Source organism: Ipomoea nil, unplaced genomic scaffold (genome assembly GCF_001879475.1).
Source record: "Ipomoea nil cultivar Tokyo-kokei standard unplaced genomic scaffold, Asagao_1.1 scaffold2975, whole genome shotgun sequence".
NCBI lineage: Eukaryota > Viridiplantae > Streptophyta > Magnoliopsida > Solanales > Convolvulaceae > Ipomoea > Ipomoea nil.
In genome coordinates this window covers 2,494,540-2,517,441 of record NW_017619403.1, presented here as the reverse complement: position 1 = coordinate 2,517,441, position 22,902 = coordinate 2,494,540, and the positions used below count along the sequence as shown (strand labels likewise).

Genomic DNA, 22,902 nt, shown 5'->3' with positions numbered 1-22,902 from the left:
AAACACCCCAGGCCTCGGGTAGGACTGAGGTAACCCAAAAAAGAACAGAAGTTTGCCAATTGCCATGAATTGAACATAGCACATATATTCACATAATAGTGAAAAACAAGAAGTTAATATCAACAATTTAAGCACTTCATTCCCTAATCCTAAACCCAGAGTTAACTTTCATCTGCAAAAACCAATTATACTATAACAGCTGGAAAGCATTTGAATATCACCTATGTTAGAATCATTCAACAAGCATAAATAGAGCAATTTCAAATTGCGGCAAAACCAACAAGTTTCTCTTAAAATTAACATTTTTTAAAACATTTGAGGGAGCTTAAGGATTAAATTTCAAGAGCATTGATAAGATAGCTATAGAAAAATACAATCAGATAATTCAAAACATTTTTGGCAGAGATTATATTTGTAAGAAATCCCAAATTCCAAATTGAAATCGAACTTTTGTAATTCGCGGTCATTGATAAACCATAAACATAGAAATTTGGGAAATCGCTACCCTAATCTTACTCGTCTTGGGCGAAGAGGAGACGGAGGCGGGAGGCGAAGCGGCCGGTAGGCTCGAGGGCAGCTTCAGCTAGAAGGCTTTGCCTGATGTGATTCATGCGTTTAGTAAGTCCTTCTTGCTCTTCTTTCAGCGCCTCCATGTCCTCTTGGAGATCGTTGATTCGGTACTTTTGGCCCAGAGAGCGCACGCTCAAGAGAAGAATTCCGGTCATCGCGAAGAATTGAATGAAGCTGTGCTTTCTCTTCATTGCGTTGGCAAAAAGGCCGAGAGGCTTCTTTGTGCTTCCTACGCCGCCGGGGAAGGCGGGGCGCGACGGCGGTGCAGTGGAGGCCATGGTGATCCAGCTCCTAGCAGCAGTGAAAGAGGGTTTAAGAAATTAGAGATACTCATTCGATGGATTATTTTTGAATGGAATTACTCGAAATTGAATTAATATTTTTTTAATTTGAAAAGTTAATTATTTAATCAAATAATTATTTATTAATTGACCAATTATACTAAGTAGGGGTGAGCGTGGAGCGAGTTGGAGCAGATCTGAAATGAATATGCTAAAGGCGAATTTAAAAAATCTCATCCGCATTCGCAAATGGTGCAGATTCAATCTGATCCGTTAATGACGGATTCAGCGGATCAGATATGAATCATATGACGGATTTTAAATTTAAAAATAAAATAATTTATAACACAAGATTTCAAACATTAAAAAATTAAAATAACTAATTTTCAAATCATTTCATTCAAAAAGATATACACATATATATAGGAATTAGGAAGAAATATGTTAGAACAATTTTAGAAGTTGATGAATTGAATTTTTTGAACAAATTCACTGATTCATATTTATCTTAATTTTTGATATTTTTAATCTCAAATTTAGAATTTTATCTTTGCATAAAAGTTGTAATCTTATGAGTTAGCTTTTCAATACAACTTGAATCATTTTAATTGGACCATTATAAATATAGATATGCCTAAAATACTACACAGTGGTCAATTCCTATGAGAATGCATGTTTTGACTACTTTCCTAATTTCATGTCTTCCTTTACAAATTGAAGGCTTATTTGTAACTGATGCAGTTAGAAGAACATATGAATTGGATGGCGTCGAGAATTGGGCATTGTTTGGCAAAAGGCGGTTTTATACGGATTGTGTTAACAATTTGTGGTTAACTGATTGTGTTAGCGAGTTTGAAGAGAAGCCTCAAGGCTTCTCTATTTGAGAAGTCTTGAAGCCTCCAGAATGAAAAAAACAAAGGCCAACCTTTCTCCAAAATGTCAAATCTTAAACTCTAATAATTGTAGCATTCGGGGTTTCAGTTTAGCTCCAAATCGTTGATTACCAAACATTGTAATCAGCATTTTGACCAACATGTATTTGAGCAGACAAAACAGTGTACCCTTTTATCCCTTGAAGCTTTTCCCATATCCCCAACTTCTGTAAGTCTGCTAACAATTTCTGGGTAGGGAGTTTCTATGGCCATTACTCATACTTCTATTATCTTGTTGCCCAAAATGCCCAATCCTAAGACTTTTGTTGATAGGCCTGTAAGTTCGTGCAATTTTAGTAGCAAGATTGTTAATTGAACTCCATCTAGTTCAACAACCCTATTATAGATCCATGGCATGAAGCCATCCATCATCATCATGAAAACACTATTTGCAGCTCATGAAAGTTGGATAAGTACATTTCAAAACCTTTCCAAATGACATATTACTGCATTCATTTATTATAGTACAAATGACATATCGAAGTTATTGGGAAAATATTTTAATACAAGCAAACCGGACAATTTTCCTTTCCAGTGTTTTGAATATCTTTCAAAGTAAACAAAACTCCTACCTGTGGAAAAAAACACAGTCCACTGTAGAACCCTCTAATCATTAAAAAATCCATCATTTAGTCACAGATGAACCAGCTGAAAGTCTTTGACTTCTTGCCTTATCAGCTTTATCCATGTAGTCTTGGTGAGATTGATGTTTGGAGCCTTCAATTCAGAGTAACACATTTTTGTCAGAATTGGCAGATATGCAGCAAGATCATTTCATCAATATTTTAAGAAGGAAACAAGCAGAAATAGAATTCTGCATATCAATGCTTTAATAAGGGAGCAACTGAGCAAGGACATAAAGAAACTGCTACTGAGTATATTTCCACCTTTACTTTAAAAGCAAAAATGAAAGACAATAGCTTAGCAGGACAACACATTTTACCCCAGTGGAAAGAGAGTGATGAAGAGTAAACTCTCAACTTTTTTTAATAGGCATAAATTCTTTTTTGGTGTAACATGTGTAAATATACATGGAAAACTGCACATTTGCCTAATTGGCCGTGTTTGGTAACATAGTTAGCTTATCAGCCAATTTTAGCTTGTTTGATCACTATTAGTTGTTTGACTTGGTTAAACAACCAATATGAGTGTTCAGTTAATCAGTTTATTGCTCCAAAATGCTAAAATTCAAAAATCGATCAGCTTTTTAAGAAAATAAATTATACCCTTAAAAGTCATTTTGCATCTAATCATCTATCAGCTAACAGCTAATTTACCAAACATCTTTCTACGACCAACTAATATTATCAGCTAGTCAAACCAATTAACCCAATCCGCTAACAACTATTTGCTAAACACCCACAATTATCTTGTTCAAGGATATTAGTTAAAGTCACGGCGGTATATGAAAGATGCATGCACAGCTTGGGCCCATTAGATGGTTGACACATTTTCAGAGTTTTTTGGTAATTGTAGCTCATAAGCATATATATGTTGACCCTCTAGAACAAATATGATATGCTTTAAGCATTGTCACAGTACATATATCAACTTAATATATGAGGTGTGCACATCATGCATAACTGAAAATGCTTGTGGTGCAGCAAGAACCCATCAAGGCATGTGGATTATTGCATATATTTTACCCTTCATAGCACTAGCACTAGTAGTAGAACTATACTATAATTGAGATAAGCATGAAGTCAGATATAGACATCCATACATGCATGCATAATGTCTAAGAACCTTCATTGTAAGTAACTTCATCTTGAAATTTCTTTATATCATCCCAAATTCCCAAACTCCAAATCTTTGTGGCTTTCTTTAGTTTACTTTTGAATTCCGGCTTCAATTTGCCAACTAAGATTGAGAATGACTATATCCCAAATCCAATCAATGCCTAACACGGTATAATCTATCTTGTATTCTGCAAACAATAGAAGTCATGACCAAGCATTGGTTCCTAATAACCGTCTGCACTTAATACTAGAATGGAAAATGGGCATTTCATAGAAATTATTACGAGGAGCTGACCTGTACATCGCTGATCTCTGATCAAAGGAATTAGAGAAATCCTGAATTTTGAACTGTGGATTTGATGATAGTGGACTTAAAATAATGATTTTCTTTTATCTCATCTACGTAATATCACTAATATGGCTTGAAGTAAGGGAATATGATACCTGAGACCTTACTCCTAAATAATATAAACACATTGCGGGTGGCATCAAGTCAAATTATACATCACTAGACCTCTTGGCTATAATGACTCTGATCAAGAGCCACAAATTTGTTTGACAGCGAAGCTCAGCCTTTCACTACTTGCAAAGAAATAAAACCCAATGGGGTCGAGCAAAAGGTACTTTAATCAGAACAAGTCCTAGGCCGCAAGAACCCAGTTGTGGAGCTGTTTAACAATTCTCAAAAAGCTCCTTCAACTTAGATTAATTTCATTCAATTACCATTTCTTGTTTGCATTGAGCCAGTTTCTTAGTGAATGGAGTTAGTGACAGAGGGGAAACTCTGTGCACAATGGATATATTGACCGGACAATTCTGAATAATGGGGTCTGTTAAAATCAGAAAGATTTTTTTTTTTTTAAATGGCAAAAACTAATGTACAATATTGAATTGATTCCTCTTTATTTCAGAATCACCTTAACTCTAAATTACCTTCCAGTTCAAAATCTCTATTTCCTTCGATAAAACTAATCTTAGTTCTATTGTTAATTCTTCAAATATTAATGAAGCTTCAATGGTAAATAAAACAGATAAAGTAAGAAACACCTAGCAATTACCTCAGAATCTCAAATTAATCTCCGGAAAGAAAGAAAATCGAGAAATTAGCGGAAGTGAGAAATAGCATACCTCGGTTCATGAAGTACCAGGGAACGCCAAAGAGGGCGCCGATGATGGCCATTCCGGCGAATACGTGCTTCTTGTCCCCACTGTACAGGTAGTGTTCCAACTTCGCTCCAAAACCTCCTCCTCCATTGCCGCTCATCTTCTGATTCGCTTCTCACTTCGTTTTTGGTTAAACCCTTTCTCTTTCTTCCTGCGCTCTTCTTGAAGTATTCGTCTGTGGAGTTGCTCGGCAGGCAGGGCTAGTTGACGCCTTGACGGTGGCGCTTTAGCAATTAGCATGTGTATTGGGCCTGTTAACTGCAGCTCATTGGACTTTTTGTGGGCCTTAATCTTTAACTAAGCTCCTGGTTATATAGGGAAGTTCGAGGTCCATATAGGCATTATCCGCAAATTACGCTGTGGACACGTGTCCACAATGCATTGTGGATACGAGTCCAAAATAACGTCATTTTTAGAGAAAATGCGGCATTCTAACGGCGTTATTTGTTTGTGGCATTATGAATGTACAGTTATGGAATTATGAATGTACGGCTATGGAATTATGAATTTACAGTTATGGAATTATGAATGTAAGTTATGGAATTATGAACACAGAGCTCTGACATTATGAACTTACAATTATAAACATATAGTGATAAAATTATGAACATAGAGCTCTAAAATTGTGAACATAGAGTTTCGAAAATTATGAATGTACAGTTATGGAATTATGAATGTACAGTTATGGAATTATGAACACACAGCTCTGACATTATGAACTTACAATATGAATATATAGTGATAAAATTATGAACATAGAGCTCTAAAATTGTGAACATAGAGCTTCGAAAATTATGAATTTACAGTTATTGAATTATGAATGTACAGTTACGGAATTATGAATGTACAGTTATGGAAGTATGAATGTACAGTTATGGAATTATGAACACAGAGCTCTGACATTATAAACTTACAATTATGAATATATAGTGATAAAATTATGAACATATACTCCTATAACGAAGCAGTCTGAAATTTAAAGAAAAAAAAGTGGAAGATAACGGTGCCACTAACAGCACCGTTACCGTGTCCACAATGCATGTTGGACACGGGTCCATAGCATAACGATTGGGCATTATCCTTTTTATTTTGGCAAATTATACCATGGACGGGGATCCAACTGAATAATTGTTATATCATATATCAGAGTCCATCTTGTAATGTGGATTCTGGTCTAAAAATTATGTGTTTCGTATTTTAAGCAAATTATATCACGGAACAGGGTCTATCTTACATTATAGACCTTTGTTTAAAAATAACATTCAGATTCTAACGCATTCTGTACTTGCAGTTGATTGTTTCTATACCTATAGCAATTAGATTCTGTACTTATAGTTGACACATTTTGTACCTGCAGTTGATAGTTTCTGTACCTGTATGACACGGGCATAGAGGTCCGGCGCAGCACACAAGGCTCGTGCGGCGTCTCGGGGCCCCTCATACCCCGCAAACTAGCCTTACCCACATACGAGCCAATCTGGTTTCACCTTGCCATGGGCGCATCAGGGAAGCAGCAATAGCTCCCAACCAGTTGTGCCCTTCGAATCGCATCGGTCCCATTTCATAGTCAAGTCCAAGACTAGCAACAGGCTCCCCAAACTAAATCAGGTTGGCGTGCTTAACTCGGCCAGACCTTAGCGTCTAAAGCAGAACAACCTTAACGCTATTGACGCCTCCTTCACCCATTTGGCAAGCTAACCAGTTGGCTGTTTCCATCTTTGGGTCTTAACAAGGTCACGGAAAAACAGTCTGTGACATGTAGCTATCATATTATGTGTCAGCAATTATCAGGTTATTTGTTTACATGTACAGAAATTGTTAACTGTAGATACAAAGTGTTTTAACTGAAAGTACATAATTTTTGTATCAAGGTTCACAATGCAATATGAACCCTGATCCATGGTATAACAATTGCGTATTCTGTTCCCGTAGTTAATAGTTTATGTGTGCGTTTAAGCTATAAGCTCATCATTATCATTACAAAGGAAGGAGGATATCACTAAGTAGCTTGTGGTTTACTGGTATTTGGTTGCTCCCTTATGTGGGAGGTTTAAGGTTTTAGCCTTGGTATAGGTGTAGATTATGTATATGGGTAAGATATCAATGGATTACAAGCCATTAATAATTTTCAAAATGTTAAATTTTAATATGTAAACAAAGTAATTTAAACTTCATGAAGATGTCCTTTTTAGTCTTTTTACATTTATCAGCTTATCAAAAAGTTAATTTTACCAAACACTTTCAATCATAACAGCTAATTTTACAATTCTTCAGCTTTCAGCTCCTAGCTTATAGCTTTTCAGCTAGGTTTACCAAACAGAGCCTATGTATTTGTAGTTGCAGGTACATAATATGTTAACTGCAGAAGTTTAGACCATGGTCCATAATGCAAGGTAAACCTTTTTCCTGTCTTCATCTCCAGCACAGATTTGAACCTTTTTTCCAAACTTTAACTCAATCTATTATTGAAAAGGAATGTAATTTTTTTTTTTTTTTAATCAAGGACTGAAGGAGGGGAGACAATCTGAACTAAGCCAATTAACTATATATATAAGACAGGGGAATAAGGGTCTAATAGGCCACTGAACTGCACACCAAGTTATAATTAGGCCATCGAATTCAAAAAAAAAGTACAATTGGGTCCCTGAACTATACAAATTCATGCAATTAGGTCTAAAATGACCTATTTACCTAATACTTTGCTAACGTGGAGGATGTGGATTTTAAAAATAATTTTAAACAAAAAATTAATTAAAATTTTTTTAAAAAAAAAACAGGATGGTCGTCTCCAGCCGTACTGTTTTTTTTTTTTTTAATTAATTTTTTGTTTAATATTATTTTTAAAATATGCAATCTACATAGCATGTAAACAGGTCATTTTAAACCTAATTGCATAAATTTATATAGTTTAAGGACGTAATTACATCTTTTTTGAATTTAATAGCTTAATTGTAGTTTGGTGTGCAATTCAGTAACCTATTTGACCCTTATTCCTAAGACGAGCATTTGTTTGGGTGAAGACAAGCCTAATCTATCCGCCTGCCAATAGCAGAGGGAGAAGCATATAACTTGGCAAGATTATATGCTTACTGTATGATTTTGTTCCTTAAAGGCAAACTTATCTAAATAAATGTAATATATCACTAAAATAATTATTAGTAACAAATTAACAATACAAACTACTTTGCCAAGAAGATGAAACACGTTTCCACAACTTCTACACAAGTCAAATTCCCTCCCAATAGAGAGAATTGCATGTAGGAGGGATACATTATACAGGAAAAGATTGTAGTCCCTAGAGGCCAAGTCTTCACTTCAATCAAACACAAAATCCCAATTTGACAGGAAAAACAAAAAAAACAAAATTGATACTAACATAGTAGAGGAGAGAAGTAAAAAAGGAAATGTTTGCAAATTTTATGCAGCTTTTGTAGTGTAGGACTTGAAGCTCATCCAAGATTACACAAACATTTGCATCCAAGGCTAAGTGATGCACAGTGGGGTTCTTCTCTTTTAGGCTGCTTCAATCATGTCGTTATGATCGATTGTATCTGTTCAACTACGCCAAGCTGAAGACTTTTCCAACTCAACATCTTCTTCCCACCATGTTGCAGACTGCGGCGGGCGAAGGATTCAACCAATCATCAATATATATATATATATATATATATATATATATATATATTTTACTTGGTTTCTGTTAGGATCAAGCCTTACCAAGACGAGCGAAGGCACAACTTTATTTCCTTATACCGCCACACATTTTCGAGAGGGCAAGGTGCTGAACTTGGCCCTTCAGGCCTCCGCCAACAATCCCCCTAGCCACTGGGTGCTGGACTTGGCCCTTTACTGGCCTTCACCCAATAGTTTCCTATGGTTAGTGTTGTTATCATGCACACATAATGAGAATCATGAGGGAATCTATAATGCACCTTATATCCTCTTCGAAGAAATTCAAGCGAGCTTCCTTTCTCCTCCTGAAGACCTAGGACCCGCAACAGCTCTTCCTTGGTCTGCCATAAGAAGCCGGGTGGGGTTACTTAACTGTGCATTACCAAGATAGGCAAGGAGTACGTTTTTGAGTATTAGATGGATGTATCGAATGTATATTTACTTCTCCAAGTGTGAACCGAGAATCACTCTCTGCAACACATGCATAAGAACCATCTGATTGTTTCAGCATCACCTGCCAAGGCCCTGAAATAAAAATATAAATTTTGGCAAAATACAAGTTCCTTCTTCCTCTTCTTAGTTCTTCCTTTAAATTTCTGAGTCAAAGGCAGCCAAATGTACGTGCATGCATGAACCGTAAATTTTGATCCAAGAGAGTTAGATCTCACCAGGGTATTGACGAAACAAAGCTCCATTGTAGTTTACAATGTAGGGTGCCACTGCAACTGTCTTCCGACATGAAAAGGCAACCATTATTTTTAACAGAATAGAAAAGACAACAAAACAAAAGAAAAGACAATCCAGATTATAAAATTTGCACCTTTGAATACTCTCGAGTTCGAATGTAAAATACAGGGGTGAATTGTGAAAGAAATTGATAATGCAACTCTTTGGGTGGAAATCCCAAAAGACCCAGGTCAGCACTGTAATTTCCAACACATTTAAGCCATCATAAAGAATGGATTAAAAAAGACAACAATAAACAATTGATTACAAGAAAGGAACTGAAAAAAAATATACCGCAAAGTGTCCAGTTCTAGATTAAACAGCAGACTAGGGGTGGAAGGGGCAAATTTCTCCTGAAAAACAGCATAGAAGCATACTTATAGATGAAAAATAGGATTATCACTGTACTACATGAAAGGTGTTGAAAAGTCATGATTATAGTGTTCTGGTATATTTCTTAAGTTCTGTTTCATATACAATTTTCAAACCATCAGCTAAAGCACAAATATAACATGCCTGGACCTTAAAGCAACACATCATACCACATACTTCTCTATGGAAGAGAGATCACGAGTGCTGCAGTTGATAAATATGTACAGTGATGGTGGCTTGTCAGACTGCCAACGATCTGCATCATTGACAAATGGCTGGTCAGATGTTAAGCTCGTCGCAATTATCAGAATGCATTCGGAATAATGGGAGCAAACCTTCATTTTCATCCTCAAAATCGAAATCCAATGTGCGACTTACAGATCTGAAAAATGTAGCCACAGGACCACTAGGAATATCATCCAACGTCCCAATGGTTAAACCATCAATCTGAAACCGTGTGAATAAATAGATACTATGAAAGTTAAGTTGCAAAATCCTACCACTTGATCAAAAATATATTCAATCCTATACTAATAGATTGCAAAATGCTATTTGCACACAAATTTATACACATTCTAAAACATGTTGATGTATGTGGTTTCACAACTTTTAATATTCATTGACTACTTAGTGAACTCCACCAAATGTCAATCAATTGAGGCCATATGAAAATTGTGCCCAAAAATTTGTGTGAACCTAGCATTGCCCTTATAAGCTATAGGCAAACAGGTCTCCGGCTATTCACCTAGGAAAGATAATTAAATAGGAAAAGACATAAACATGCAATTAAGGAAAGACCATGAATTCTGAGATACAAATTTTACTACAGAGACTACACGCCTCAGGCTTAAAGTCTGATTTTAAAAAAGGAACTATAGCATGTAAAAGACTAAATACAACAAATACTTGTAAATTCAAGCTTGTAATATTTTGAAACCTGAAGATCACATTTGGGAAGTAGAAGCTCCATGGTCTTCTAAGCACTTCAGCATACATGATGTTGTTAAATGGGGTGCTAATGCAGTAATGCACTATAAATTCTTAGTTACTGAACTTTTCTTCAGAGGCAAAAGAATCCATAGAATGCCTCGGGTATTTAGAACCCTTTTTTTTTTCCTTTCATATCATTCTCAAACTAACTTTAAAGTACTTGTTTTGATTTGATGTGTGGTATAAAACATTTTCTATATTGTATTTCTTGTTCTTGCATAATACTTCATTTTAATCAAGTTTCTTTAGCTATCAAAAGAAGGAAGGACTTCCATTTGATCAAATATACTAATAGTTGTGTCACTGATTTTTATTTTTTCCCTTCAAAAAATGTTTCTATGGTATTTACTCCATCCTTGGAAAAGAAAAAGGCAATTATTGAGATTACACTTGTTTAATCATCCATCTCTGACCTTAAGCATCTGCTTCGTAAGCAACATCACATACTATATACATCTAAAATAGTTTCATTATGAGAGCTGATTGCCTAGCTATTACACAACATAAGGTCACAAAGAAAGTGAGGTATGAAACACAATATAATAATCAGTTACCGAGTCAAAAGCTGTTTTGAAAAGATCGGTGGCTCTGCGCTTTTCTGGCTTGTCAGCAAATACCTTACAAACAATCAAGTCTGTTAGATCTTCTATCATCTCATCAAGTGAAGTAGAAAAATTAAAGAGGTTTCTCTTACAATGCAAGCCCTAGTTTCCTTCTTCTCTTGAAGCTTCTTGACAACAGCCAAGGCAAGTTGAATGTTGGCATCACTAAACTCATCTGATGATCCCTTCACATATTCATGAACTCAAAAAATATCATGCACAAGCCAATCTTTTGTCAACAAAAAAGTCAATCACAAGGCTTCTTGACACTAAGTGAGAATTGCATAAGCTACAGCCAATTGGCCATGGGCATTGCATGAAGCCAAAATGGCAGGCAGGCGTATTATAGAACCAAAATGCAAAAACGCAGGTAACCCAACCAAGTTGGTTAGGTTATTGAGTTATTCCCACTTGGTAACCACAAGGATACAAGTTCAATTCCGAGGAGCGGCCTATTGGCCTTCTTGGTTTGAGCCGATCAGTGCAACCTAGGCTGGTTTACTTTCTTATACTGTTAGAGTCACAAGGCGAGATTTACCCGTTGCACTCGAGTAGTATAGTGGTTGCGAGTTTCCCTAGTGACTCAAAAAAAAAAAATGCAAAAACGCTTCTAGGCTATAGCTAGGCAAATAATATATATTGTAAAACTAAGATAATACCTTATAGGAAGAAATGTTGCTAGGCAAGGGACTGGGGATGCAACCATTGACGATTCAAAAACATAAAAACATGAAAAAGGAAGTAAAGTCAGAAGAATGAAATCTTCTTAATTGAGATAATGATAAACATTATATCATAGAAAAAGCTGCTTAATTAGGATTTAAGGCTACATTTAGTTCCTAGGTTTCTACTTTCTAGCATTTAAATAGTGTGCTCATTTCTATCGAGATTAATAAAATGTATTATAACAGTAATAATGGAGTGATGAAGAAGGAGGAGCATAAGAAATTACGGAAATTCGATTTCGACGCGAGTCTTCCCGTCGTTGAGAGCGTAAAAGAGGGAATTCGCGGCGTCAGATGCGAGGACATCGTAAGACCTGGGTTTGTATACTGCAACGCCGAGCTTGGGGTTGCCGGAGGCCGCGGCGGCGGTGGCTCCCACTTCCTTCTTGGAGCACTGCGGCGTCAGTCTGAGCTTTAAAGGTAGTAGTGACTTTGGATAAGTTTGGGGACGAGTGTAATGAAACGGGATGAGAGAGAAAGAGGATCGGGAAAGATTAAGCTGAGAGACAGATGGAGAAGGAGAAAACGCGGCGGCTGTGTGAACCGCCATAGCCATGGGTGCTCTGCTTTGGTTGGTTGAAAAGAGTGGAGGGAAATCCCAACTGTATTGGACAACTGGAGATCACAGAGAATAGAGATGATAAGAGATCCTGTTTGCATATCCACTAACCCACCCCGACCAAAATAAATAAAATTTATTTTACTGTATATTTTATTGTTTTTAGAAGGAAAAAACATTAAAACATTTTATTTTCTAACTCAAAAAAAAAAAAAAAAAACAAATCGTTGAGCTTTCTTAAACGAATAAAAAAAAGTTTTTTTTTTTTTTTTGGAATAAAAAAATCAATCTGTCGATTGTATTAATTGATGAGAGCTATAATAGCGTCAGGAGGGATAGAATCCCAATACATAGAATGTTCCTGAGTAAAAGCTAACGAAGCTAAAGTATGAGCATGTAAATTAATCTGTCTAGGCACATAGCTTAACGAAATAAAATTAAATAAAGACATCATTGTCTTGCACTGGTCAATTATCAACCCAGCATACGAGTGAATGGGTGTAATTTGGTGATGTATGGTGGATCGCAGAACCATACAATCCGTGAGCAGATTGACCGAATTAATACTCCTTTCAACTAACCAGGACAGTGCCTCATTAAAAGCCATAGCCTCCGCCATGAGTGGTGAAAAACAAACGGGTGATCTGTCATTCTTAGCTGCCACAAACGAGCCACTGGGCTCTAATAACACAATTCCATACGTAGTCTCCCCGATTTCCTGCCGATACCCCGCATCTATATAGCATCGCATGTGATTGTTGGACAACACTGGTTCGGAATGTGGCTGTACATCTTCTCGCGTGGAACGGTCGTGTACTGCACCATAGGCTTTCAGCAATGTTGCCGCCCCCTTCACAACAGCCTGCGGCCGTGACATGGCCCCTTCCCACACGGCTGCATTGCGGCTTCTCCAAATATTGTATAGAACTCCCACCAAAAGCTGTGTTTGTTCCTCGGTTAGAATCGTCATTGCCCCAGTTAACCATGCTGCAAACGAATCTGTAATAATATTCGTGATAGGTAATTGTGTTATATTCCAAACTAATGCAGAATATTCACAATAAACTAATGCATGCAACACATCTTCATTATTAAATCTACACATAGGACATGTCGGGTCAATCTCCACCCTCTTATTAATTAGATTCGTGGTAGTGGGTAAAATATCACATATTGCTCTCCATAAAAAGTCTTCCATTTTGGTGGTACTTTCAATTTCCACATCTTAACCCATTTATCAAAATCACCTGGGTTATTCTCATAATCACCAACAATACGCCTGTAAGCATTCTTTACTGAATAAATTCCTTTTGGGTCACCTATCCAGTACCATGAGTCATCATAATCAGGGCTAACAGGAATCATAACTATTCTGCTCACATCCTCAGGGATAAATAAATCAGATAAAATATGTGGATCCCATGTTTGTGTTTGTGGGTCAATCAAACCTGCTACTCGTGCCTCTCTCAACTCCTCAGGCATAATTGTTTGTACCAAGGGACTTGGATTATCCTGTAGCCATGGGTGTCCCCAAATAAGAGTTGTCTCACCATTTCCAATCTTGCGTCTTATCCCAGCTACCACTATTGGATGTGCTGCCATTATACTTCTCCAACAAAAACTTGGGCAATTACCAATAGTAGCATCAACAAAATTAGAAGTGGGGTAATACCTGGCTTTATATATTCTTGCCACCAGAGACTCTGGGTTTGTCAAAAAACGTCATGCCTGCTTGCCCAGCATAGCTAGATTAAAAGCCCTCAATTCCTTGAAACCCAAACCACCAAACTTTGTGCTCCACGATCCAATCCTCTGTCTGATCTTTTCCTCCACATAGGAAAAAACTGCTCTTTTATTTCTGCCCACAAACGATGGGAGGCCCAGATATTTCCCAAAATTACTTGCCTGCACTACCGCAAGACAATCTGCCACCTGCGTTCTGACTATGTGGTGGGTATTTCGGCTAAAACATATATTTGACTTGTTATAATTCACCACCTGTCCAGATAGTTTCTCATACCTCATCAAACATTCTTTAATCACCGTAGCCTCATGAATATTCGCTTTAAAGAAAAGCAGGCTGTCATCTGCAAAGAGTAAATGAGACACCGGGGGAGCACCCCTGGCCACTCTACATCCATGTATAGATCCTGCCATCTGTTCCTTCTGCAACAACATCGAAAGTGCCTCAGCACAGATAATGAATAAATAAGGAGAAAGAGGATCTCCCTGTCTGAGTCCACGAGTCGGTTTGACACGTCCCCCCCACCTCCCCATTCACCATTACAGTATAGCTCACTGTTGTCACACACAACATTATTAGATTAACCCATTTATCACTAAAACCCAGCACTGTCAACATTTTTTCCAAAAAACCCCATTCCATTCTATCGTATGCTTTTGACATGTCCAACTTCAGTGCACTCCAGCCTACTACACCACACTGCTTCCTGTTCAAGTAGTGACCCACCTCAGCTGCCACCAAGATATTATCTGTAATTAACCTGCCAGGCATAAATGCACTTTGGGATTCGGAGATGATATCTCCAATCAAAACTTCCATTCTGTTTGCCAACATCTTTGCCATTATCCTATATATGACATTACTTAATGCAATCGGTCTCAAATCTGCAACTGTCTCTGGGACCTCTTTTTTAAGAATCAATACTATGTTAGTATCGTTCAGACCTTCTGGAAACACCCTAGAGTTCAAAGCATGCAATATAAAATCAGACACATCATCCCCCACAATAGACCAAAAGTGTTGATAGAAACCCAGATTCATTCCATCCGGGCCTGGTGCTTTATCCGGGAACATAGAAAATAGTGCGGTTTTTACCTCTTACTGATTCAACATCTCATTATTCTCATTCGACATACGGGGGGCAAAATCATTAAAGAGAGGATCATCACAGCTCAAATTATTAGAAGCAAATATGCTCTTAAAATATCCAGAATCACCGAATGCATATCTGTATCCTCTACCCAATCCCCACCCTCATTCTTAATATTAGCAATAAAATTCTTCTTTCTACGGGCAGAAGCATACCTGTGATAGAACTTGGTGTTAGCATCTACACCCCGGAGCCAGTGTTGTTTTGCACGCTGTCTCCAAAATACCTCCTCCTGGGCCTCCAATTGTTTTAACTGATTCTCATTCTGTTGGAATTCGGCCAATGCGACCGGATCCGTTATATCACAGAACCCCTCTTGCTGCCTTCGCAATTGCCCTATTCGGTGACCAAATTTATGGAAATGGTCCCCCCCCCCCCCCCCCCCCCCCCCATCTCATCAACTTCATACCACAAAAGTGCTGATAGTGCAACAAGCCCTCCGGCCTCCCCTCCTGCCAAGCTGTCTCCACCACCTCCTTGTACCCCTCATCCAATAACCATGCATTTTCAAATCTAAACCTCCTCGGTCCTCTTACTCTACGTATACTGAGAGCATTTATATTGAGAAACAAAGCCGAGTGATCTGATTCTCTAGTCTGCATATTCTCCACCCATGCATTCTCATTCATACCACCCCACTCCTCCGTAATAAGCACCTTATCAAGCCTCTTCTGTATCCAATTCATTGTGCCTTTACTCTTATCCCATGTAAACTGGCGTCCCCACATCGGCATTTGCACCAAACCACACTCATCAATAGTTTCCCCAAATCCTCGTAAGAGGTTATTTGGGTATGGATTTCCCCCACTCTTTTCATGTTGATAGAGAAGATTATTAAAATCCCCTATCACCACCCAGGGTAACCCAGATCTATTCTTTAACATACTCAGCAGCTCCCAGGTTTCCTGTCTTCTATTTCGATCCGGACATCCATATATACATGTCATACGCCATAACTTGCCATTCATACTAACCTCAATATCAATATGGTTGAGCGAGTAACTCAACAATCTAGCCGTGTTGTTCTTCTTCCAAAGGAGTGTCATACCCCCACTCAGGCCTTCGTTATTCACATAAAACAAACCCTCATAACCAAGCCTGACACGGACTCTCTCCGCATGACTCCGTGCCACCTTGGTTTCCATTAAAAACACAAACTCTGGCTTCTTACGGGACACCAGGTCCACTACTTCTCGAACTGTGCATGGATTGCCCAAGCCACGACAGTTCCAGCTTATCGTACTCATGATGATGGGCGGGGCTGGACACCAGCTCCCGCCATGGACAAGTTTTTTGAACTAGCAGTGTTTGTTACCTCATCATTCCAACCATCCTCCCCAAACTCCGTCCCATGCCTACGACGCTTCGCCGTAGCCACCACCACCTTATCCTCAGACATACTCGTGGGTGTGACTCCACCACCTCCCCGACCTCCGTCTACTGCCTCAATCATTCGTGGCTTTGCTACCAGTGGACTTGGTTTCCCGCCTACCGGCACGAGCCAGCTATCTCCAACCGCTCTAGGAGCGCTCCGGGACCCACCAGCCCGCATATCCGGACCGTACAGGTACCTTTCCACTGGAATTCCCGCCTCCCTAGCTTGTAGGCAGAAAGTATGCAAGTGACCCATATAACCACAAAAGTAGCAAAACTTATGCAGCCGTTCATACCTGAAATTAACCCATGTTGTAGTCCCATCTCTCTTCATTAACCTCATCCTTCTCCTAAGCGGCCTATCAACCGAAATTGATACCCGAATACGGTGGAAGGTTAACCATGGTGCCCCTTCAAATCTCTCATCATGCTTAACAAAAGAGCCCAAAAAATTCCCCGCCTATTCCAGAATTGCATGAGATGTGTACCCCTTCGGCATGTCATGCAGCTGTACCCACATATCAATCATATCCAGCTCCACATCCACATGATTCACCCCGTCCAACACCTCCCGACACACAAGTGCATTATTCTCAAAAGCCCAGGGACCCCCATTCAGAACATAGTTCATATCTGTTTTATGGAAAAAAAAAAAAAAAAACAAACAAGAACAAACCCCTTTGAATCTCTCACTTGTACCCCACGCACTGGCTGCCAAACTGACGCTAATATCTGTCTCATAAAATCCAGTTTAATTAACTTTTGCGTCAAAAAACGCCCGACCACCCTCCATGTATCCTCCTCACCTTCCCCGCCTCCCTCAACCCCGTCATCATCCCCTCCCGTCATAAACACCGCACCCTCCTCCTCCAGCAGTGCCCAATCCGCCCACCTATCCGTCAACTCCGCCACATCCGCCCCTACCCCCGGCTGCCGTACTGCCCCCCCTCCTCCCTCCTTCTCTGTCCCCTACTGCCCGTCCCCCTTCCATCCAAACTGCCCACATCATCACATGCCATTCTGCCACCTTCTCCATCCAGCGCACCTCGCCAACATCGCCCACCGCCATTACCCCCTCCCCCTTTCTCCCGCTGCATGTTCTCCATAGGTAACACCTCGCTATTCCCGATTACCCTCCCAGCCAAACTTCCTCCACCGGCTCGCCGCATCCCCTGTCCCCCTTCTCCCGTTCGGCGCAAAACAGTCCCGTCCGACAGCCCTACGCCGGACCGTTCATCCACAGCTCTCGTCTCCTCCTCACGCCCAATCAATTCGTCATCCATAGCAACGTCTCCGGCCATCGTCCGGACAGAAAGAAACCGATCACCGTTGAAAACCTAGGAAAATCCTAGTAGGAAACGCAAAAACCCTAGAGATAATATAGAGAGAGAATTTTATGATAATTTGGACCAAGTATCGATTATTGAATATTAAAATTAAAAAAAAAAGTACATATGTAGGAAATGATTGTTTAAAATAAAGAAAATATATTTTTAATCCTTGAAATACTTCAATTTTGAAATTTTGGTCATTATAAATTAATTTAAACAAATTTAACCCCTTAATTATTTATGATGTTATACTTTTAGTCTATAGTGTTATATAATTGTCAACTTCCATTAACATATGACTATATGAGGTTATTTTTATCATTTAGAATTAATATTCATTATTAAAAATGACGTTCACATGAAGAGAATAAAACTTTAACCGGGGATATTGATTCAAAATAATAAAAATAACTTAAAAATATTTTAGTAATTATATAATACTAGGAATTGAGAATGCAATATAATGGACAATTAAAATACTATATTTATTTATAGAGAAAAATTTCACTTTTGGTCCTATAATTAGTATTGTTAATTAAGGTTCACGGGTTTAAAAATTGTCAATTTAACTCCACAATTATTCAATTTTAGTCCCTCCCGTCAAATTATTGCTGAAAAGTAACCGAAAATTTTTAATTGGTAAAATGATGAGGACAATTTAATCTTTTGCTTCTTCTCTTCTCTTTCTTCTACATTGGGCTTCATCAGTCTTCTCTTCTCAGGAGCTCTAGCACACAGATCTTCCGGAGCTGCCACCACAGGTTGTCGTAGGGACAAAAGGCGATGTGGTTGTTGTCGTACCCGATGATATTCAAAATCAGGATCTCGGCCTAGTTGCGAAAATCAAGTCGTGGGTTTTCATAACATCTTCCGTGGCCACCGACAACGAGATGACAACAACCATAACCTCATTGAGCTAGACGTGCATTATTGTTCTGTACTTCTCGGCCAACTGCCTCAGGCGACGGTGTGACGTGGAACAGATAGATTAAATCAACTAACATAGATTAAATCTCTAAAATGAACCAATTCAGGGGTAAAAAAAATATTGTTGCTTTCTTCAATTCTTCTTCATGGGTTAAAGATATCCTTTTATATGCTATTTTATTGCTTAGGTGATTTGTTTCCTGAGACTATCGGCATCCTTACAATCTTCTCTCATCTTTAAAATGTCATACCACAAAATTTACAATTATTTATTATTTACTCTCAATCCATACAATTCTCTTACACCTTTCAAAAATGATATTTGCTTTCATATCATCTTATTAAAAATTTATTTTTTATCAATCAATAAAGTAATAATAATAATTATTTTAATAAAAATAATAATAAACAAATCAAAAAGCAATTGCATGTCGGTTGCAATTCTGACACACAAATTGCATTTGTTGCAATTCTTGTGTGTCGGAATTGCAGCAAAACATCTTAAAATAAAATAAAAAAGTTACATACGATTTACAATTGCCATCTTCTCATGCAGATAACCTGAGAAGGTGATGTGTAGTCTCAAAAACTCTACCATTAAAGTATATTTTAATACTTTTAAAAGATTCAACATCAATATTATCTACATGAGACATAAAATTATATATTTTACACGATATAGTGACATTGAAATGTCATCAACAATATAATTTTATCGATTATAAGCTTACTTGACACGATGTTGAACCACCTAGTAAGCAATTTTCATTTTGGAAGAGGGAATTAAATAGTTGTGCTGAAGCCTAAAGGCCTCCAAACAGTTCACTCTCCATCACCATATTCTCCTTCTAAATGATAGTAACATAGTTGCAGTAGCAGAACTCAGCTTTGCCATTGAAATTTGAATTCTCATTTACAGATTAGCATTGCATTCTTAAATGCTAAGATTAACATATGTTTAAACAGATAGATATACACAAGAAAAATGTGATCTAGAATATAGCTAGAGGCAAGCTAAAAATCTGGACTGCCCTCTTCACTTCTTCAACATCAATGTCTATCAATTTCCCAGACTTGGATGAAATGGTTGCACACTTTTTTTCTTCCCCATCTGGAACAAATAACCTCGCCTTCTCCTCCGAACAGAATAATCCCACACTGTATTGAAGAAAATAAGAACACAATTTGTCGATAACCTATGAATTATGAATGAACCCTCCTCTGGGGGGTTTGCATATTAATACCCAATTCAGAATGAATGCAAGAAAGCGGTTTCCTTTCCCTAGTTACAACGAAACAAATGGATATACCTTGGCTTCTGTCGAGCTTGTGCAAGTTGAATGGCAGCGGTGTTTGTAGCTATCACCCCAGCAGACTCATCCACCAGGGCAGCAAGCTAAAGCAAGAAATTCATATGTAAATGTTTCATATCAAGATCAGTTACAGGGAGAAAACCAGTTTCAAAAGGTCTTTGTTGTCATGCTATCGAAGAGTTAGCAGGCTTAACCGAGTTCTTTGGTTATCTGGTTGTCATATCTTTCCTAATACCAATTGGTGATAACTAGGTGGACATTAACCATTTAACCACATCTGGTAAGCAACAACGCCACGGTTGAATGGCAGGATGCTGATAATCTGGTTGTCTGGTTATCTGGTTGTCATATCTTTCCTAATACCAATTGGTGATAAGTAGGTGGACATTAACCATTTAACCACATCTGGTAAGCAACAGCGCCACGGTTGGATGGCAGGATGCTGAACTTGGCCCTCCAGGCCACAGTCCCGACAGTTAGTTAATGATTGGTGCAATGGATTGAGTAAAGAAAGACAAACCTGGCTAGGCGTGGTAATGAAGACTATATTAGCATCATCTCCAACCGCATCTTCCACATTCACCCTCTCTTTCTCGTGTGGGATCACAAAGAGTGGTTTCAGTCCCCTAATCAATCGATCATGTTAACCATTTGGTCATGTTACAACATGTTTCAAAAGCCACTTTAAAGTTTAATCCATTCATCATATCATCTGAAAGTCCAGCAGTTTATCAGGAACTATAGATATACAGAAAGAAAAAGATACCTAATTTCCTTGGTTATCTCAGCCCAGATTTCAATGGGAAGCAAACTATCAGTATCACCTCTAGACTGCATTGAAGCTTTCGAATCTGATTTCATCCCATGAATCACGATATATTTGCCCTTTTGTACCCCAGCATTGATATACTTCGCCTCCACTACTTCCCTCACCTTTCTGGGGATCAAAATCTTAAGAGGAGGCACAGGCGTTCGAGGAACCTTTCGCCCCGGTCTACCCAACCAATGAAGCATATCCTTATACCTACACCAGAAACACATCCAAAACAAGTCAGCCACAAGACTGTGTTGGATCGATCCCACATTTATGAGAAGGCGTTTCGGAATAGCATTGGCCTTGTGAACTCACTCACATATGAAATCCAGCTTCAGCTAGAATCGTACTATCTGCTTTGAATGATTCGTTTAGGAACAATCCCGCCCCTGCAGCGTTCACGTTTGGATAAACATAGCTGGCTTTATCCCGGGCAGACGACATAAACAGGAATGCAGCATGCCCAAGCCCAGCAAGTTTGGTTGATAAGATCAAATCATAGTATCTATTCTACAACCAAGCAAAGCACAGAAGCAAAGTGTTAGGATCAAACGCTTACCACTTACACCAAAAGCTATAGCCAGCCTCCATCTAACAATCCTCCTATCCCCTAGCGACTTAGCCCTTCACCAGCTTTTCCCAACAATCCTCCTAGCCACCAAATTGATGGACTTGACCCTTACTGGTCTCTGCCCACCTATGACCCGGTTATGATACCACCTGTTAGGATCAAGTGCTTACCACTTAAGTCAAAAAATATAGCTAATAGCAAAGACCACAACTTTATTGCCTTCCATCACATTTTCGAGAAGCATGTGCCTCTCATCGGCCTCGATCTAATAATTCTAGCCACCAATTGATGGACTTGGCCCTTTACCGGCCTACGCCCAACACAAATCACAATAGTCAATCACTCTTTAGGTCATAAAGAAAAGCTAAACTTTAAGAAAAAACATGAATGTCCCCTCCTAACCTTCATAATTCCAAGAATATCCAATACATCTGCTGATTCAGGAAAATCATCATCCAGGTCATATGCATCAGCAAACCTCACATTCTTGTTCATCTCATACGTTTGTTTGCCTCTGGCATTGGCGATAATATCGATCTGTACACCGGGGTACCTATCCTTAATCAGCTGAACCGCCGGAAAAAACAGCAAATTCTCGTACACTCCACCATCAACCACACAGCAACACCTCCTCACATCGCCCCTGATCTTCAGCCCCAGCGAAGCAATTTCCACATTAAACCCCTTGGGGAATTTCAAGAATCCGTATGGGTTGTCAGGATTATCGGGAGGTCTGGTATCCTCTTCCTGCTTTCCCTCTGTGAACAGAGACCCATATTCCATATCCGGGTCCTCGCCATAGTCGAAAGGGTCCAGCCATGGGTTCCTCTTCTTGGAATTACATCGGAGAGCAGCCCATTTTTGGGTGTGCCCAAATGGATGATGTGTATTCAAGAAGGGTGCATTTATGAAGCGGGTCGAAGGAATGGAAGGTGAAGTTGTGAGAAAAGGTGAAATGGATTTTGGGAGAGGAGAAGTTGCAGCAGCCATTACTTCCTTCACTGCAAGTTTATCTTTCAGTTAAAGTTGTGCACTTTTTCTCTTGGTTGATTTGTTTCTATATTGGATTATATGCGACGGTTTGGAGAACTGAAGTAGACGTTGGGTTTAAATGTGTGAAGGGTTGCAGGATAAGTAGGTCCCACGCCCTTCGTCCTTCGCTCCGAAGTGATAACTTTGGTTGGTATAGAAAGGATGGAGAAATGCTATTTTTCGTTTTGTTTTGTTTTTCTAAATTAATTTTCAAAACAATAGCTCCCTGAACATTATATTATGACATAGATATATTGGAGACGGATCTTAAACAAATCAATCTGAGGAGGCAGGCCAAGTCGATTTGGGATAAG

At 38.7% G+C, this 22,902-nt stretch overlaps 4 protein-coding genes across 5 annotated transcripts; all 4 read right to left on the bottom strand.

Annotated features, from left to right (window-relative positions):
- Positions 1-265: 265 nt before the first annotated feature.
- Positions 266-901, bottom strand: LOC109162999. Its single transcript, XM_019311717.1, has one exon. It carries the CDS (start codon positions 846-848, stop codon positions 513-515), a length of 336 nt encoding a protein of 111 aa, XP_019167262.1. The 5' UTR covers positions 849-901; the 3' UTR covers positions 266-512.
- A 6,940-nt stretch (positions 902-7,841) lies between these two features.
- On the bottom strand, positions 7,842-12,442 carry LOC109163213 (protein LOW PSII ACCUMULATION 3, chloroplastic). Of its 2 annotated transcripts, XM_019311980.1 has the most exons (12): positions 12,001-12,442; positions 11,708-11,738; positions 11,141-11,233; positions 11,001-11,063; positions 9,792-9,903; positions 9,627-9,712; positions 9,379-9,437; positions 9,179-9,281; positions 9,027-9,087; positions 8,801-8,883; positions 8,619-8,699; positions 7,842-8,301 (listed from the first exon to the last, which is right to left on the bottom strand). In XM_019311980.1, the coding sequence occupies exons 1-12, from the start codon at positions 12,327-12,329 to the stop codon at positions 8,242-8,244; spliced, it is 1,161 nt and encodes a 386-aa protein (XP_019167525.1). In that variant the 5' UTR covers positions 12,330-12,442; the 3' UTR covers positions 7,842-8,241. The 2 variants fall into 2 exon arrangements, with proteins under 2 accessions (XP_019167525.1, XP_019167526.1); XM_019311981.1 differs by lacking the exons at positions 7,842-8,301; positions 8,619-8,699 and having other exon boundaries at positions 9,027-9,083.
- Positions 12,443-12,782: 340 nt separating this feature from the next.
- Positions 12,783-13,934, bottom strand: LOC109163063. The gene is made up of 3 exons (XM_019311781.1): positions 13,580-13,934; positions 12,914-13,331; positions 12,783-12,795 (listed from the first exon to the last, which is right to left on the bottom strand). Exons 1-3 carry the CDS (start codon positions 13,932-13,934, stop codon positions 12,783-12,785), a joined length of 786 nt encoding a protein of 261 aa, XP_019167326.1.
- A 5,791-nt stretch (positions 13,935-19,725) lies between these two features.
- LOC109163150 (photosynthetic NDH subunit of subcomplex B 1, chloroplastic) lies at positions 19,726-22,618 on the bottom strand. The gene is made up of 6 exons (XM_019311894.1): positions 21,959-22,618; positions 21,305-21,495; positions 20,938-21,195; positions 20,692-20,797; positions 20,169-20,254; positions 19,726-20,016 (listed from the first exon to the last, which is right to left on the bottom strand). Exons 1-6 carry the CDS (start codon positions 22,544-22,546, stop codon positions 19,851-19,853), a joined length of 1,395 nt encoding a protein of 464 aa, XP_019167439.1. The 5' UTR covers positions 22,547-22,618; the 3' UTR covers positions 19,726-19,850.
- Between the last annotated feature and the right edge of the window lie 284 nt (positions 22,619-22,902).

Excerpts from the sequence above, each read along its gene's own strand:
- LOC109163150 (XM_019311894.1), bottom strand. The coding sequence starts at position 22,546 with ATGGCTGCTGCAACTTCTCCTCTCCCAAAATCCATTTCACCTTTTCTC. Across the intron at positions 21,496-21,958 it reads ATATTCTTGGAATTATGAAG|AATAGATACTATGATTTGAT; the intron begins GTTAGGAGGGGA and ends GCTTGGTTGTAG. Across the intron at positions 20,255-20,691 it reads TCATTACCACGCCTAGCCAG|CTTGCTGCCCTGGTGGATGA; the intron begins GTTTGTCTTTCT and ends TTCTTGCTTTAG.
- LOC109163063 (XM_019311781.1), bottom strand. The coding sequence starts at position 13,934 with ATGGCAGCACATCCAATAGTGGTAGCTGGGATAAGACGCAAGATTGGA. Across the intron at positions 13,332-13,579 it reads TGATTATGAGAATAACCCAG|ATTCGTTTGCAGCATGGTTA; the intron begins GTGATTTTGATA and ends ATATTATTACAG.
- LOC109162999 (XM_019311717.1), bottom strand. The coding sequence starts at position 848 with ATGGCCTCCACTGCACCGCCGTCGCGCCCCGCCTTCCCCGGCGGCGTA.
- LOC109163213 (XM_019311980.1), bottom strand. The coding sequence starts at position 12,329 with ATGGCTATGGCGGTTCACACAGCCGCCGCGTTTTCTCCTTCTCCATCT. Across the intron at positions 8,700-8,800 it reads CTCGGTTCACACTTGGAGAA|ACCAAGGAAGAGCTGTTGCG; the intron begins GTAAATATACAT and ends TTCTTATGGCAG. Across the intron at positions 8,302-8,618 it reads TTCTTCGAAGAGGATATAAG|TCTGCAACATGGTGGGAAGA; the intron begins GTGCATTATAGA and ends CGCCCGCCGCAG.